We start from the raw sequence: 14069 nt of genomic DNA, 5'->3' as shown, positions 1-14069 counted from the left end.
TAGAAGAGAGTCCTGGTCAAGATGGCAGAGTAGAAATATATTATATTCTTTTTAAATAAAAAATATTCTGTAGAGATAAATAAAAGTGAGAGAGAGAGAGAGAGAGAGAGAGAGAGAGAGAGAGAGAGAGAGAACACCCATATAAGAAAGAGCATGTTTTAATGAAAGGGAGTAAAAAACCAATTCAAAACATACATTTTAATTAACTTTTTTGTGTCTATGGCATATTTCATCATAGATGCTTTTCCTAACTGTCAAACCCCAGGAAACACACACATATGTATGCACACACGAGCCAAACTAACTTAACAGTGCGACTTATAAAAATAAAGCGTAAGAATTTGGCCCTCAAGTACATCTCCACTTTTGCTAATGTCAAATCCTCTAATCTTTCCTCCTCAAAGATGGACTACCTCTAAGGGGTAAAGAAGAAAGTGCAAGGTTTTCAACTGCTAATTGCTGAATTTTGATTGTTACATTTTTATTGAAAAAGTTCTTTTGTCACTTGCTTTGGTAAATTCAGAAAGAACTTACTTTGCTGATTCCTCTGGCTACGGTTCTAACCAGGACAGGCTTTACCAGGATTTTCAGAAGAAAGCTCTGCACACCAATTGGAGCTCAAGTCCAAAAGACTGTTAATTATTTCTTATATGCAGTAATCTATGTCTTCACTGTGCAGCAGATGACTTAACCTTTCAACTATCTTTTGACTCGACTGAATGTGTGTGCTCCTATATGCACACACTTTGGACGGCTAGAATAGAAGGAGGCCAGGGGCATGTCGGAGCAAGTAGGATTTATTACGGGCAAATAGCAGGGGAAAATGTTACTAATATCCACAGATAAGTTCCTTAAGTCATGTGTAAAGAGACACTGCTATTAAAAATGTGCTTTATTTCTTGCTGAATCAAGTACTAGCTCCCAATTAAATGAGAATTTTTTATGCCTTCCAATTGTTAGCACAGTTAGCATCACTTTACCAACAACCAAACAATAAATCAAACTAGGTCTTAGTGGTTCTGTCCACATCTAGGTTGTTTGAGTGATCAAGAGCTCTTTTATTTGTTTGCTTTAGCTTTCAATTCTTGGTTATACCTACAAAGAAAACAGAGAAAAATAATCATGAATCACAACAGATAAATGTATAATAAGAAGGGAATGACAAGCATATTCCATCTCTTCTTTTTCACTAGTCAAGAGACTTTATACTTGTAAATACAATCTTTCCAGGGCCTTATAGATAGAAATAAGCAGAAGGGAAAGTGACTCAAGAACTTTATTTGCATCTGGCTTCTAACTGCCCGAAAATTTTAACAACTTAACTGAGATATAGTTTCCTGTACAAAAGCATTATTTTAATGAATATTTTCATTCTTGAACTATACAAGAGTATGACAAACATGTGAACATATGTATAAAATTTAGCAAAACATGGTCATCTAGATCTTTCCTGAGAATAAATTCAACTAGGAAGAGATCCTGGTCTAATCACTAAAAATAAAATATACTCCTTTGATGCAGGAAGGCTACTGGGTTAACAAGATGTAAACACACGTTTATTGAAGCTAAGGACTATATTTCCAATTCTCATTAATCCAAAGAAGAATGAGCTGCAAAGCCACAGAGTCATTCTCTTTTAAAATGCCCTGAACTTCGGTGACTGTTCTTCCCAGCTTACAGCAGAGCGGAGAATAGTACATGTGCAAGCAGGAACGCCTTCCGTGGAGCCTACCATACCTCCTGATTTCAAATACTGGATAGCGTTTTCCTAAATGCTCAAGTCTAATATTTGTATTTCTAACTAAATTTCTCAATCTACTATTATAACTGAGAGATGCCAAAAATCCTTTTGTCAAACTGTATCTGAATTTCTGATATCAGAAATAATAGTTCTGAATATGGCACTTAGCATCCTCTTAGTTCTGCTTTCATGAGTTAACATAAGGTAAAGATGAGATGGTGCATGAGAAAACTACTTTGTGAATAAATAGGCGCTAAAATGTTTGAGGCGCACTGTAGAGTACGAGAGTTGTTTATTCACCTGTCCATTATGTGCTAGACAATTATAAAAGAGTTAATTATAAAGCTGCTAGTTAAACTAGGGGTGGTAAAGATGAATAAAATGCACTATACTCTGCAGAACAGAATACCTTCTGAAAGGCATGTAAATTATAACTCAATATTTTCTATTTTTTTTTAACTGAGATCACTCCATTTCTTTTAGCCAAAGAAAGCTGTTATTCATGACACTGCTTTGTAATTTAGGATGGTCCCATGTTCAACCACTGGCTCCCTCTAAGATGAGCTCATCGCAGTATTAGCCACTCACTGACAAACATGTTAAGTACCGAGTGAGCAGGTTCACCTTTCCAGAGCTCGTGGAGCCCTTCCCAAGGAAACCCGCGGCCTCGCTCTAAACATCGTCTCCAATGCGTTTTAGTCCCACTTTATCATACACAGCTGAGAGGAGTGATAAAAGGCTCATGCAGAAAGTTACTTAGGATATCATAAACTGTATGATATCTTAATAAGACATTCTATGGAAGTGCTATACATGTAGATAATACAAAGATTTATAACCTAGGTAAGGTAATACACTGCTTGATACTTTTAACTTAACTTAAACCTCGAGACTTTTCCAGAAAGGTGAAATTTCTGCTTTAGGTACATCCCACCTTAGTATCACACACGAATCTTAAAAAAAGAAAAGCGCTGCCATCGGGGTGGCGTCTGAGGCCGGTGTTTTCAGGCCCTCGCTCAGCTCACCTCCAAATACGAAAGAGCTGAGAGGCTCCCGCTGTCCCAACGAAGAAATTCACAGCAAACAGACTCCAGTTTTTTGGAATAATTACAAGCGAGTATCTTGACCAAATTAACCCTGTTGAAGCAAAATGTTTTTTAAAGCATAGGTATTGCAGTGCTATCTTATCTGAACATTGAATATTAGTGTAAAACAATTATAAATAAGACTATGGCAACATAATGCAGGATAAAGGACAGAGAAAAGCTATACTCTGAGTCTTTAATAAAATTGCCATAATTCAGTGTTACACAAAATACTCAGTTCCTACATCAAAGAGAAATCTTTATAGGGCAAATAAATATTAATTGGAACTTTTCCCCCTACTTATAAAAATATGCTCATGGCAAAAACTTGAAAAACAAGAACCCATGCAGATACTTATTCATAGTAATCCTCTGTCTTCTCCATCTACAATCTAATAAGTCCCTAGAGCATCTCATTCCTGTGTGTGTATTTCAAACATTAAGTTGTTAAAGAAACTGATGTAAAATAAAGCAAAACTCATGACTATCCTACATGGAACATGAAAGATACTCATTTAATTTACCTGTAGCCATCAAAACAGCAGATTGCCCTGTGCTGAGTTTTTCTGCGGGTCTGGCCATGTCAGCTAATCCAGCACACACCAATCCCTGGAAATACACAGTAACACACAGAAAGGAAGATTTTTTTTAATGGTTCTGAACTTTAAATAAAACACAAAGCTATTTAAGAGGTTTCCACACGATAGTGGCGATAATTTTAGTATCCATGCATTCAGAAAACGTATATCACGACACAAAGCTACGATGAATTCGGGAATGCTTTTTAAACGCCTTCTCTTCCGTTAAGCACGTTAAGCAGCAGCCTGACATATCTGAAAATCGGCAGCGTCTGTGTGTCTGTTCCACGAGCACTTCTTTCGCAGGTGAATTTATATATCCTCTATCCACGCGGGAACTACCGGCGTGGAGGATGCCCGAAAACTAAGGCAATTTGTGTCGAGTCCTCCTTTCGTGTCTCTTTTTAAAAGTGGAAGTATCGAAAAAGCTCTGTTAGAACTTTAGTTTCTTGGTCAGGTCATTTTTATTTAATGTCGAAGTACAGATGGTCTATTCTTCTCTGCTGTGTTTTTAACACTTTTTCATGGAATCATCCCTCATACTCTCCTGTCGGCATCACTCACAACGTTTAGTAATGAGTCCGCACTAGAAAATTAATTATGCTACTCTTCTGAGATCAGGATACATAACAGAGTGATTTTTACTGATGGGAAATTCAAGCCTCCACCTACACAAAACAGCAGAGACTAACACAGAGAGCCCGCGCAGCCGTCACCAGTCCGTCGCCATTGCTGAGATCCTGCACGCTGGCGTCACCTCTCTCCCCGCCTTCTCCCCTTTCCTTCAAGTATTTCAAATCAAATCCTAAATACGTCATTAGAGAATATGTTTTTAAGAAATTATTTTCTGGTTTTACTGAGTTTCTTAAAGATGCTCGTGCATGCAAATATAAATCAGAAAGGGTTTTCCTCCTAAATAGAATACACATGTACTTGCAAATTTAAACACAGATTTCAATCAAATCCAAATGGTTTCGAATCAATGAAGTCAGTAGTCCAAGAAAGCAATGATTAAAAAAAGGGCGAAAGGTTAAATACCGGAGTATAACTAGGTAAACTGCGTCACCTTTCACTCACGGTCCGATCTCCTTCGCGAATGCTTCCTAACCACCCCTCCTCCAGTCCTTCCCGGGGCCCAGTGTACCGCTTCTCCGGTTCTCGTCTGCTTATTTGTCAGGGTGTAAAACTGCTTCGTAGAGGGGAAGAAAGAGACTGATTCCTACTATTATTCTGCAGGGTCCACACTGTACAGTTGACACTGTGGCCTGCTGAATAATCTCCGAAGACTACAGGCTGTATTTCAGCATTCTCTTTTGGAGGAAGTCAGTGGTGACGATTTCGTTTACGCTCACAGTATACACTTTGTTTTCCTGGACATGTAATTGTTCTGTTCCATGAAAGTCTTGAGCTCCCTTTGTCACGGTTCTAAAAAACCCTTTCTACTTCTACATTACTCTACCCTGGTGTAAATTATGTTAGAAAATCTCATTGTGAATCTAATCTCTGCCACTTACTAGCTGTGTGACTTTGGTCAAGTTACATAACACTTTGCCTTAAATTCCTCGTGTATAAAATGAGAATATTAATCGCTCCCCTTTGCAAAAGTGATATATGATTCCATGATATAATATGCTTTAAAAGTATTCAGCATAAAAGTATTTAGCAGTGTCTAGAAAATATTATTAACAACAAAAATAATAGTAGCTTCTATCTTTAAGGCTGCAGAGATAAAGGAATATCAGACTCTATATCCTTTCCCACATTACCAACCTCAGGGTAAGGGGCAGAAGTTCTATGTTCCTTTTCATCTTTATTCTGAATTTTATTCAAATAATAGAACTGTAAATTTGAGGAGTGCTTAGAGTATACCACAAGATTATATACCACAGATAGGTATTAAAAATATGCATGGGTTATCCTGAAAATTTGATTTATTCCTTAGGAGAAAATACAAAAAATTAGCTACACCAAATGGTATGTATACTGCTCAAGAGTTAAGTATAACCCAGTCGGTACAAAAAGACTTTCAACAAAAACAAAGAAGCTCTCTTAACCGACCTCCGCGTAACAATCAGCCCCGGTTGGTCGACAATCTGCACTTCTCCTGTAAACAGGCTGATGAGCACCCGTGACACGGGGACGCTCACTGCTAGTGGGCTGTTTATTCTGTGTCACCCACATGCTGCTTTGGTTCCACCAGCTGAGCTGCATTTTTATCAAGTCACCGTGTTTGTACTCAAACCTGTTTATGCCATTTTTATTTGTTATATAATTTAATGAACTACTAGGTAAACAGGTGAAATACAAAAAGTAAGTTGTTATTTCTATAAAAACTAAAGCGACTGTTTTGAAAAGACTGAATAAAGGCAAGTTGTTAAAACTTACTGTCAAATTTGCTTTGAACGAGACAGATATAAAAAAATTCGAGGGAAAGCCATAAAAATCCAGCAGGTTTCTCTTGCCATACTATTATGGAAGTGCCTATGAATTTGCTCTGCTTTAAAGAAAACTAAACTGGAAATCATATGGGAAGCATGATGGCATCATTCATCCAAGAGAGAAGATGTGAAACTCAAAATTAGTGGATCTATACATAAATAAAAGCTTCGGCCTTGAAGATGATTGGAAAATCAATATATATTTAAGGTATGTAGTATTGTTTTGAAGGTTATCCACTTTGACCTTTAGGATTATTTGGTTTCAATTAAAGTAGCTAAGAAGGACTCTATGGCAGCAGCAATTTTTGTGTGTTATGTATAGACTACCACAGATTAATTATCAAATGCTCTGGAAGAAGAAAACACATTAATATGCACAAAAAGTAAATACCTAACAAAAGAAGTCTCCCCGCCAGGGAACAAGACACGGAAGTTTCCATGGCTGTGCTGTCATCAGTAGACTCTGTTATGATTTCAACATGACCTTAAAATAGATGTTTTTAAAGGAGACAGTCGAGAGGACACTATGAGTGTCTAATACTGTCAGCTTTTCAAACACTGATGGACCAAATCAAAGAAACACAGAAGCTATTGATAAAATCAACGAACTGCTAAATTGTGGCAAATTTGAGGTGAAAGGAGACCCCAATTTTATTGTAAATATAGATATATAATTGCTACATAATTTTATGTGTGGTAGAGAGAAGAGGAAGGAAGTATTCACAGACCTTCTATTAGTATGCGTTGTGGTTTCTTTTTTTGGCACACCATATTATTTTTGAAAGCTTAGAATACGAGCATAACCATGGAAAAGTAATATATTAAGCTTTTTTTTTTTAACTGACAGGACTTTTTCTCAATACACAAATATAAAAAAAGAACTGCTCTCTAGTTCTCTCTAAAATATAGCTCCCAGCCACTAATCTAATCTCGTCATGCTATAGCTGAGGATGTAAATTGGCAGGTTTAATTTGCCTAAGGCCTACAATTAAGGGATAGCCACCTCTAGCTGTAACATTCTCAACCACTAAGATTTACAATGGAATTTTTGAATTGTTCCAACAAATTTAAAATAGTACATTTTAGAGAATTATAATAGCCTACAATTCAACAACAAAAAACAACTTGATTAAAAAACATGCAAAGGGCCTTAACAGGTTTTTCTCAAAGAAAGTAACTGAAAGGGTCCAAAAGCACATGAAAAGATGCTCAGCATAACTAATCGCATCAGGGAAATGCACATCAAACCCAGTGGTCCCCAACCTTTTTGGCGCCAGGGACTGGTGGCTGGAGGAATGGGGGGTGGAGTGGGAGGGATTTTGGGGACCCCTGATCAAAACCACAAAAAAAGTAGCACTTCACACCAAGTAGGATGGCTATTACGAAACAACAACAAAAGTAAGAAGTGTTGGCAGGACGTAGAGAAATTGGGACCTTGTTAATTGCTGGTGGGACTGTAAAACAGTGCAGCCACCGGGGAATCCGAGGGCAGTCGCTCGAAATATTAAATATAAAATTACCACACGATCCAACAATTCCCATTCTAGGTATACATCCAGAAGAACTGAAAGCAGAAACTGGGACAGATATCACCACTGCTCACCGCAGCATCACTCATAATGGCCGAACAGCGGGAGCAACTTGAGTATCTGTAGGCAGGTGAGTGGATATAAAAATGTGGTGCAAATACACAGCGAAGTATTACCCAGACTTAAAAAGGAAGGAAACACTGCCCTATAATGATGGACTTTGAGGAAACTATGCTCAGTGAAATAAGCCAGGCACAAAAAGACAAATGCTGTGTGACTGCACTTACTAAGGTCCCCAGAGCAGTCAGATTCCTGGAGACAGAAACCAGAATGGTGGCTGCCAGGGCCGTGGGGAGAGGCATGAAGAGTTACTGTTTAACGTGGACAGAGTTTAAGTTGTGCAAGATAAAAAAGTTCTAGAGATTGGTTGCACAGAGATACAAATGGACTTAACAGTATAAAAATGGTTAAGATGCTTGATCGTATGTTTATTTTACTACAATTTATTAAAACACGAATTACTGGGCTCCATCCCCACAGTTTCAGATTCAGTAAATCTGTGATAGGGTCTGAAGATGTGCGTTTCTAACACGTTACCTGGTGATGTCAATGCCACAGGTCCAGGGGTGACACTTGGAGAAGCACTGCTATAAGCCCAAACTGGCCCTTTCAACATAAAATCAGTGATCTGCTACAAACAGCCACCATGGTGATTTCTTTTAGCGAAATGAGAATGTTTGGAATGGAAGGCGAAGGGTGAAAAGCCTGGTCTTGGGGTAAGTCCCAGACTCCATCATTTACCAAAGGTTAACATACACTCTTAGATAAATCCTTCTACTTTTTGAGACTAACTTTCCTTGCCTCTATTTTGGTGTTAGTATCTCCAGTTCTCATACTAAATTAATAACAACACTTAATTTGGGGGGTTCTAACCAGTTTAATGTTTTACTTAGTCATAAAATTTTAGAATAGAAGTTCGTGTTCCTAGGGCTCATGATCGTAAGCTTTTTATAATAAATGTGTTCCCAGAAGTCCTCTTATCTAAGGAGTTTTAAAAAAAATCTGAAGTGTGCTTTATGCAGTAAAAATGATACATCCAAGAATATTTGCATAAAATCATTTAGAGGCACACCATGAACACTTAAAAGCACATCCTTCATAAAAGTTACTTCAAATTAAAAAGTTCCTATTAGAGAATTTTTTTCCCAGTAGCTTCTGTAAAAACTCAAGACTTACCCATTTCATAATTGGAGCCCAGAAAAAAACTGTTTTAGGACCTAAAAAAAAAAAAAGACAAATTTAGGAATAAATCAACTACTCAATGACTTTATACATGTCTTTTAATACTTATCACCACATTTCAAATACCTAAAGATTTATCACCCTACTTGAACCGTTTCCACTATGCTTTCTGGATACTTCGCATATGAGTCAACCTCTAGGAAGGTGCCACGGTATCACTCTTTCACGTGAGTTGTTTTGATCTCCTTGTCAATTATTTGCATCTTTGCGAAAGTATAACGGAGGTGGTTTTAGAAACTGCTCTGGTGCTCTGCATTAAACATGGAACTTAACGTTAGTTCACTGATGGGTCACTTCGAATCGGGGCAATTACAGGTTTGCCTTGACACCGTTTCACATGGAAGGCGAGGGCCGGGCGTTCACTCATCTCCGGGGCATCAGGCTGGTTTCACTCAGGGTGGCGTGAGGCTCACTCACAGGGGTGCTGCTTAGACCACGGCACTCCTGCTTAGCTCCTGCAGTCTCCCCAGGAGGCTGACCCAGTGATGTACTGGTCCTTTAAGTCAATCTTTCCAACCTCACTGGTAACCTAAGTTAACTTGAGCTTCTGAGATTCCCACCATCACGCCCGGTTCATTTTTCTTTGTCATGCGCAAAGTCTCTGGTCATGGGCTGTGTCAATGACTAAGTTTATTTTTTATACCTGCACGAAGCTTGGCTTCATCACTCGAGGGTAACTCAGCACAGGTGTTTTAGTCTCTGGCTTTGAACTCCCAGACTCCTCTCTTCCTATTTCAAAACTGATATTTCCTCTTCTGCCGCCCAAAAACTTATTTCCTGAGCAATGCCTCTGGACTCTGGTTTCTCTGTGAGCTTAAATGGGTGACTCTTCAAGGGTTAATAAACAGTCAAGCTTTTCAGTAGGTTTGCAGTTTATCCCACTGTCCTGAGCTAGGTGATAATTTTAAAACATTAACTGGCCTCCTCCCACAACTAACCAAACAAAAACACTTCAAGCATCAAATTATGGTTGCTAAAACCTGGACCAAGAGCTGTACGAATATTTAATTAGTGAATAATTTTAAACTACAAAACAAACCCTAAATTAGTTTAACAACTGCTAAGTATAGAATTTTAAACTATCAGTAGCAAATATATATATATGTGATATTCTAAATTTCTAATTTTTCTGAGATATGAGAGGATGCTGACAAGTGACCAAAAAAATCAGAGTTAGATATCTATAAATGCAACTGAGTGTTTTCTTCATTGTTAAAAAAGGGGGTGGGGGCTGGTAACTGGCTAGCAATACCCCCGATCATACAATAAGTCAACAAAAATTTCAAAGAAATCTTATTTTAGTTCACCTTTCCAGTTTATCTTAGCCAATCTTTTCTATCTTAAGAGAAAAATAAGTCAAATACATTTAGACATGTATGAATTCAACTTCAGAGGCTGTCTTCCTGAAACATACAATCACTCAAAAGTAGATACGGTAATGAGAAAATATTCTAACTTACTTCAACATTTCTAAAACATGAAGTTTTGATTTAAAAAAAGCATTTGAAAATATATATTCTCAAACAGTAACATGTCACACGTGTCATTCTAGATCTGGGAAAACCAGGTTTATATTCCATATAATGACACACTTATTCTCACGGCTATTCATTAAAACACAGCGATTCATCAAAAAATGAGATAAATAATTATGATACCTGACGTGATTATAATACCTTAAAAATCAAGATAACTGAAAGTGTACTCTAAGAGAGTACCTAGCTAACATTCATTACGAGGAATGAAAAAACTTGATTAGGTGGAAAATTTGAACTGCGAAATATATTGAATAAAAATCATCTCATAAGAAATCTAATTTGGAGACCAAAATGAGAGAAATGTGTCCCCATCAAATATAAAGACAAAGAGTTAACTAACAAGACATTTTCATCTTGTTGCTTAGACGTCTACTCTGGGAAGTTGAAAAAGGCTTCAAAAGCTGACAATTTGGAAATATCAAACAAGTATGCAACAAATACGAATGTATATATATTTAAAACTATAAACTATTTTCAAGCATAACAAAAAATCCAGAAAATAACAAAATGGTCATTTTCTTGTGTGTCGTTAATGGGTTCGTCTTAGTTTTAAAGTGAAACTGATGTTTTTTAAAATTCAAACTTTTATAGAAGAATTTGAGAAATTCTGCAAGGGGATATCATAACCAAATATGTAGCAGACATACATTTTTAAACAAATTAACAAATCTAGTTGTCTCGATCATCTTTGATGAACCTGTTGATAAAATAGTCATAAATTTACCTCCTAATTTCCTCATCTGAGAGCAGTTACTGTTAATGACATAAATTCTATGCAGAAAGTATGTCATTGATTGAACGTATGATTCTCTCCCTAAGGAAAGATTTTCTTCTTGGAACAGAATAAGTAACTTTTACAAACAGGCAAAGACACATACAAATACTGAATTGACATGCTCACTATGTCCCAATGTGAAAAATAAAGTTTTTAATTGAATGCGTCCCATTCCCTCTTCCTAGGCCTTTCATACCGTTTCTCTATGGTTTGCTACTTTTCAACATCCATTAACATTTCTCTTGGTTTCTTATATTATGCAAGTTGACCTGTTCACGATCGTGTGACAAACTACAAACCTTAGAATTTGTAAAGGTTACTCTTTGACACTGCCTAAAATACCTGTTTTTATTTGTACTAAAGTTATTACGGTTTCACAGTAAGAATACGACTGGGCTACCTTTTTAGAGCTAAATAATCTTTAGATCTTCTGTACATACTTGTCAGTGATAAAATCAAATCTCAAAAATTTAGAATTGGCGAGAGGTGATATCCAACTATTAATACCCTAGCCTTGCACATTATTGTCAAAACCTCCAGGAGTGACTCTAACCTCATGTATAAATGATTCAATAACATACTATTATGCAAAAACTTAAATATGCACTCTAATAACTCCTGAAAGAATAATCAATGTTTCCTCAGATTTTATTCAACACTAATTTATCAACAATTACATTTTTCATGCTTCTCCATTTCTACATTGCTGTGCATACAACTTTTTAATCATAAATACTTTCTCAGTGACAGGTGTTCTTACTCTGCATATTGTTTAGAAGCTCAGGTGGGAGGGAACCAACACTGGTTGAGAGTCTGAGTGTTTGCTTATCCTATCATTTAATTATCCTAACAATCCTTAAATAGTGATAATTATTATCTCCATTTTATAGTTTAGAAAACTAAGGCTCGAAGCATTTTAGGTAAAGATCACATAATCAAGATTCAAACCTCACTCTGTCTGGCTTCAAAGTCTATGTTCCTTCCTCTATACAGAAAAGGGATCATAATAACTGAATCAATCCAAGAACATCCAGACAAAATGTACAATTTACAAATGAAAGGTAACTCCTCTTCATTCTGAAAGTTGAATAAAAAAGTATCACAAACAATGATTAGGTGGTCAAAGCTAAAGCCTTGGAAAAGACCGCTATAAAACTACCCTCCAATTCTGTGCTAAAGTAGTTTTAAATCGCATCTCCTCCACCCTGCCCTTACCCTACAGCCCATACACCACTCCTTTCAAGGGGTCAAAAGTGACTCCATAGAATTCAGTTGACCCTCAAGTGCAGATGATTACAGAAGCATTGCCTAACCTTTCCTCCTGATAATCTTTACCACAAAATGGCACAATTCCAAATATTTGAGTGTTAAAGGAGCTAAAAGGCAAAATAACTCTTTCAATTATAAAAACCTCTTCTGAAAGATCAATTTTATAACCGGTACAATACTACAGTAAGTAATACTAAAGTATAACCCCCCCAAAACAGTTCTTTCCATTATCGAACTTTATAGAAATCAGATTTAGTACTAAGCAGCTCAGACTGCAGGGAGTTGCTTCATAGCCACCCAGGTATGTGGGTAAAAGTCGTCTCTCCTAACCAGATCAAGTGTAGAGATAGACTTAGCTATGTGGGGGAAGAAGGGCCCCCTTTTGAGTTGTACTTCAGTATTTCAATTTATAACACATTTTCTGCTTTGCAAAGTCTTCGGCTTTAGTTCCCAGCCAAGTATGATTACTGCCTATTTTATAGAGAAATCTGGATCTTAAATACAGCTTGGGAGGGACTGGATTCTTCCTATTTCTTACAGAAATATTTTTTTTCAAGCACGAGAGCACTGTTTCCCAGCAGGACAAGAGAGCGCTAACATTTACTGAGCATGTACGAAGAACCAATCGTATATGTTATATTTAATTCTCACCATTTTAAAATGATTTAAAAAAAATTTTCAACTACAGTCGACATACAATATTATATTAGTTTCAGGGGTACAACACAGTGACTAGACGCCTTAAGCGCATTTTACAGAAACTAAAATATGTGAGATTTCGCCCAAGGTCACACCTACGGTAAGTAGCAGGGCAGAATTAAACCCAGGTCTGTCCGCACAAAAAGGTCCAGGGAGACCCTGTTCGGGGATTTCGTAAATAAGGACAGCCTTAAACAAGCTGGACCCATGGGGCAGGGGATGACTCTGAACCCGGTACAGCATCTGCAGGCCTCTGCCAGCTGGAGCCGAAGGCAGGGTGACCTCCAAGCCTCCCCGCCCCTCTTGCGCGCCGAGGCGGCTCCGCTCCGCGCGGGGTCAACATGCCACCACTCGGGGAGGGAAGGAGGACAGGACGACGGTTTCCTGCTGGCCCAGACCCCTTGGTGGTCGCGGAAACGGAGAACGGTCAAGCCCCGGGGCCCGGCCAGGGTTGGGTCGAGCCTAAAGGATGGGGTGCGACAAGGGTCGCGAAGGTCTGATACACGGTGGCTGAGGTACGGCGAAAGGCATGGCCGGCGGGGAAAGCAGACGGAGTCACTCGATGGGGACGGGCTGGGGCTGTGGGTGATGCCTCCGGCGGCAGAGCTGTCACTGGGTCTGCTCCAGGGGTAGAGGCACGAAAGCTCTCGGCGGGAGCCACTCTGGGTCCCTTACCTGCCGGGTGGTTGTACAAGGGCCTCAATTTCTCAGGCAGCAAGAACTCGATTTTATCGAGGAACCGATGGTAGGTGGCCCGCAGGCCCCGGGCGCCGGCGGCTGACATGTCTGCAGGCGAGTCGATCGTGGGCGGCCGGGGGGCCGTTCTTCATTTGGAATGCGTCCACGGGGACCATTACGACCATCCCAGGCAGAAAGGTGAGGGAGAGGGAGGTGTCTGCTTCCGTCCTGAAGTCTGCTTTTCACTGCGGAAAGCGGGAAGGAGCCGAGGCCTTAGGAAGGAGCGGCTCAGCCTTTGCCCTGCGAACCACCCACCCAGGGACCCGGCCCAGCGAAGGCTGAGGAGGCGGACGCTCGGCGACTGCCCGCCCCGGGTCGGCCCCCTGCGCTCCCGCCGCCGCCGAGGAGGAGGAGTCATGGCAACAGGTGCCAAAAGA

At 39.0% G+C, this 14069-nt stretch overlaps 1 protein-coding gene across 1 annotated transcript; it reads right to left on the bottom strand.

The window, feature by feature from the left end:
• Positions 1-460: 460 nt before the first annotated feature.
• Positions 461-13770, bottom strand: MPC2 (mitochondrial pyruvate carrier 2). The gene is made up of 5 exons (XM_006907827.3): positions 13630-13770; positions 8608-8648; positions 3351-3435; positions 2767-2878; positions 461-1095 (listed from the first exon to the last, which is right to left on the bottom strand). The coding sequence occupies exons 1-5, from the start codon at positions 13736-13738 to the stop codon at positions 1059-1061; spliced, it is 384 nt and encodes a 127-aa protein (XP_006907889.1). The 5' UTR covers positions 13739-13770; the 3' UTR covers positions 461-1058.
• Positions 13771-14069: the final 299 nt, after the last annotated feature.

The sequence above is a fragment of the Pteropus alecto genome, unplaced genomic scaffold (genome assembly GCF_000325575.1).
Source record: "Pteropus alecto unplaced genomic scaffold, ASM32557v1 scaffold101, whole genome shotgun sequence".
NCBI classification, from domain to species: domain Eukaryota; kingdom Metazoa; phylum Chordata; class Mammalia; order Chiroptera; family Pteropodidae; genus Pteropus; species Pteropus alecto.
Note: the sequence above shows the minus strand (reverse complement) of the source record. Positions and strands in the feature narration are given on the sequence as shown.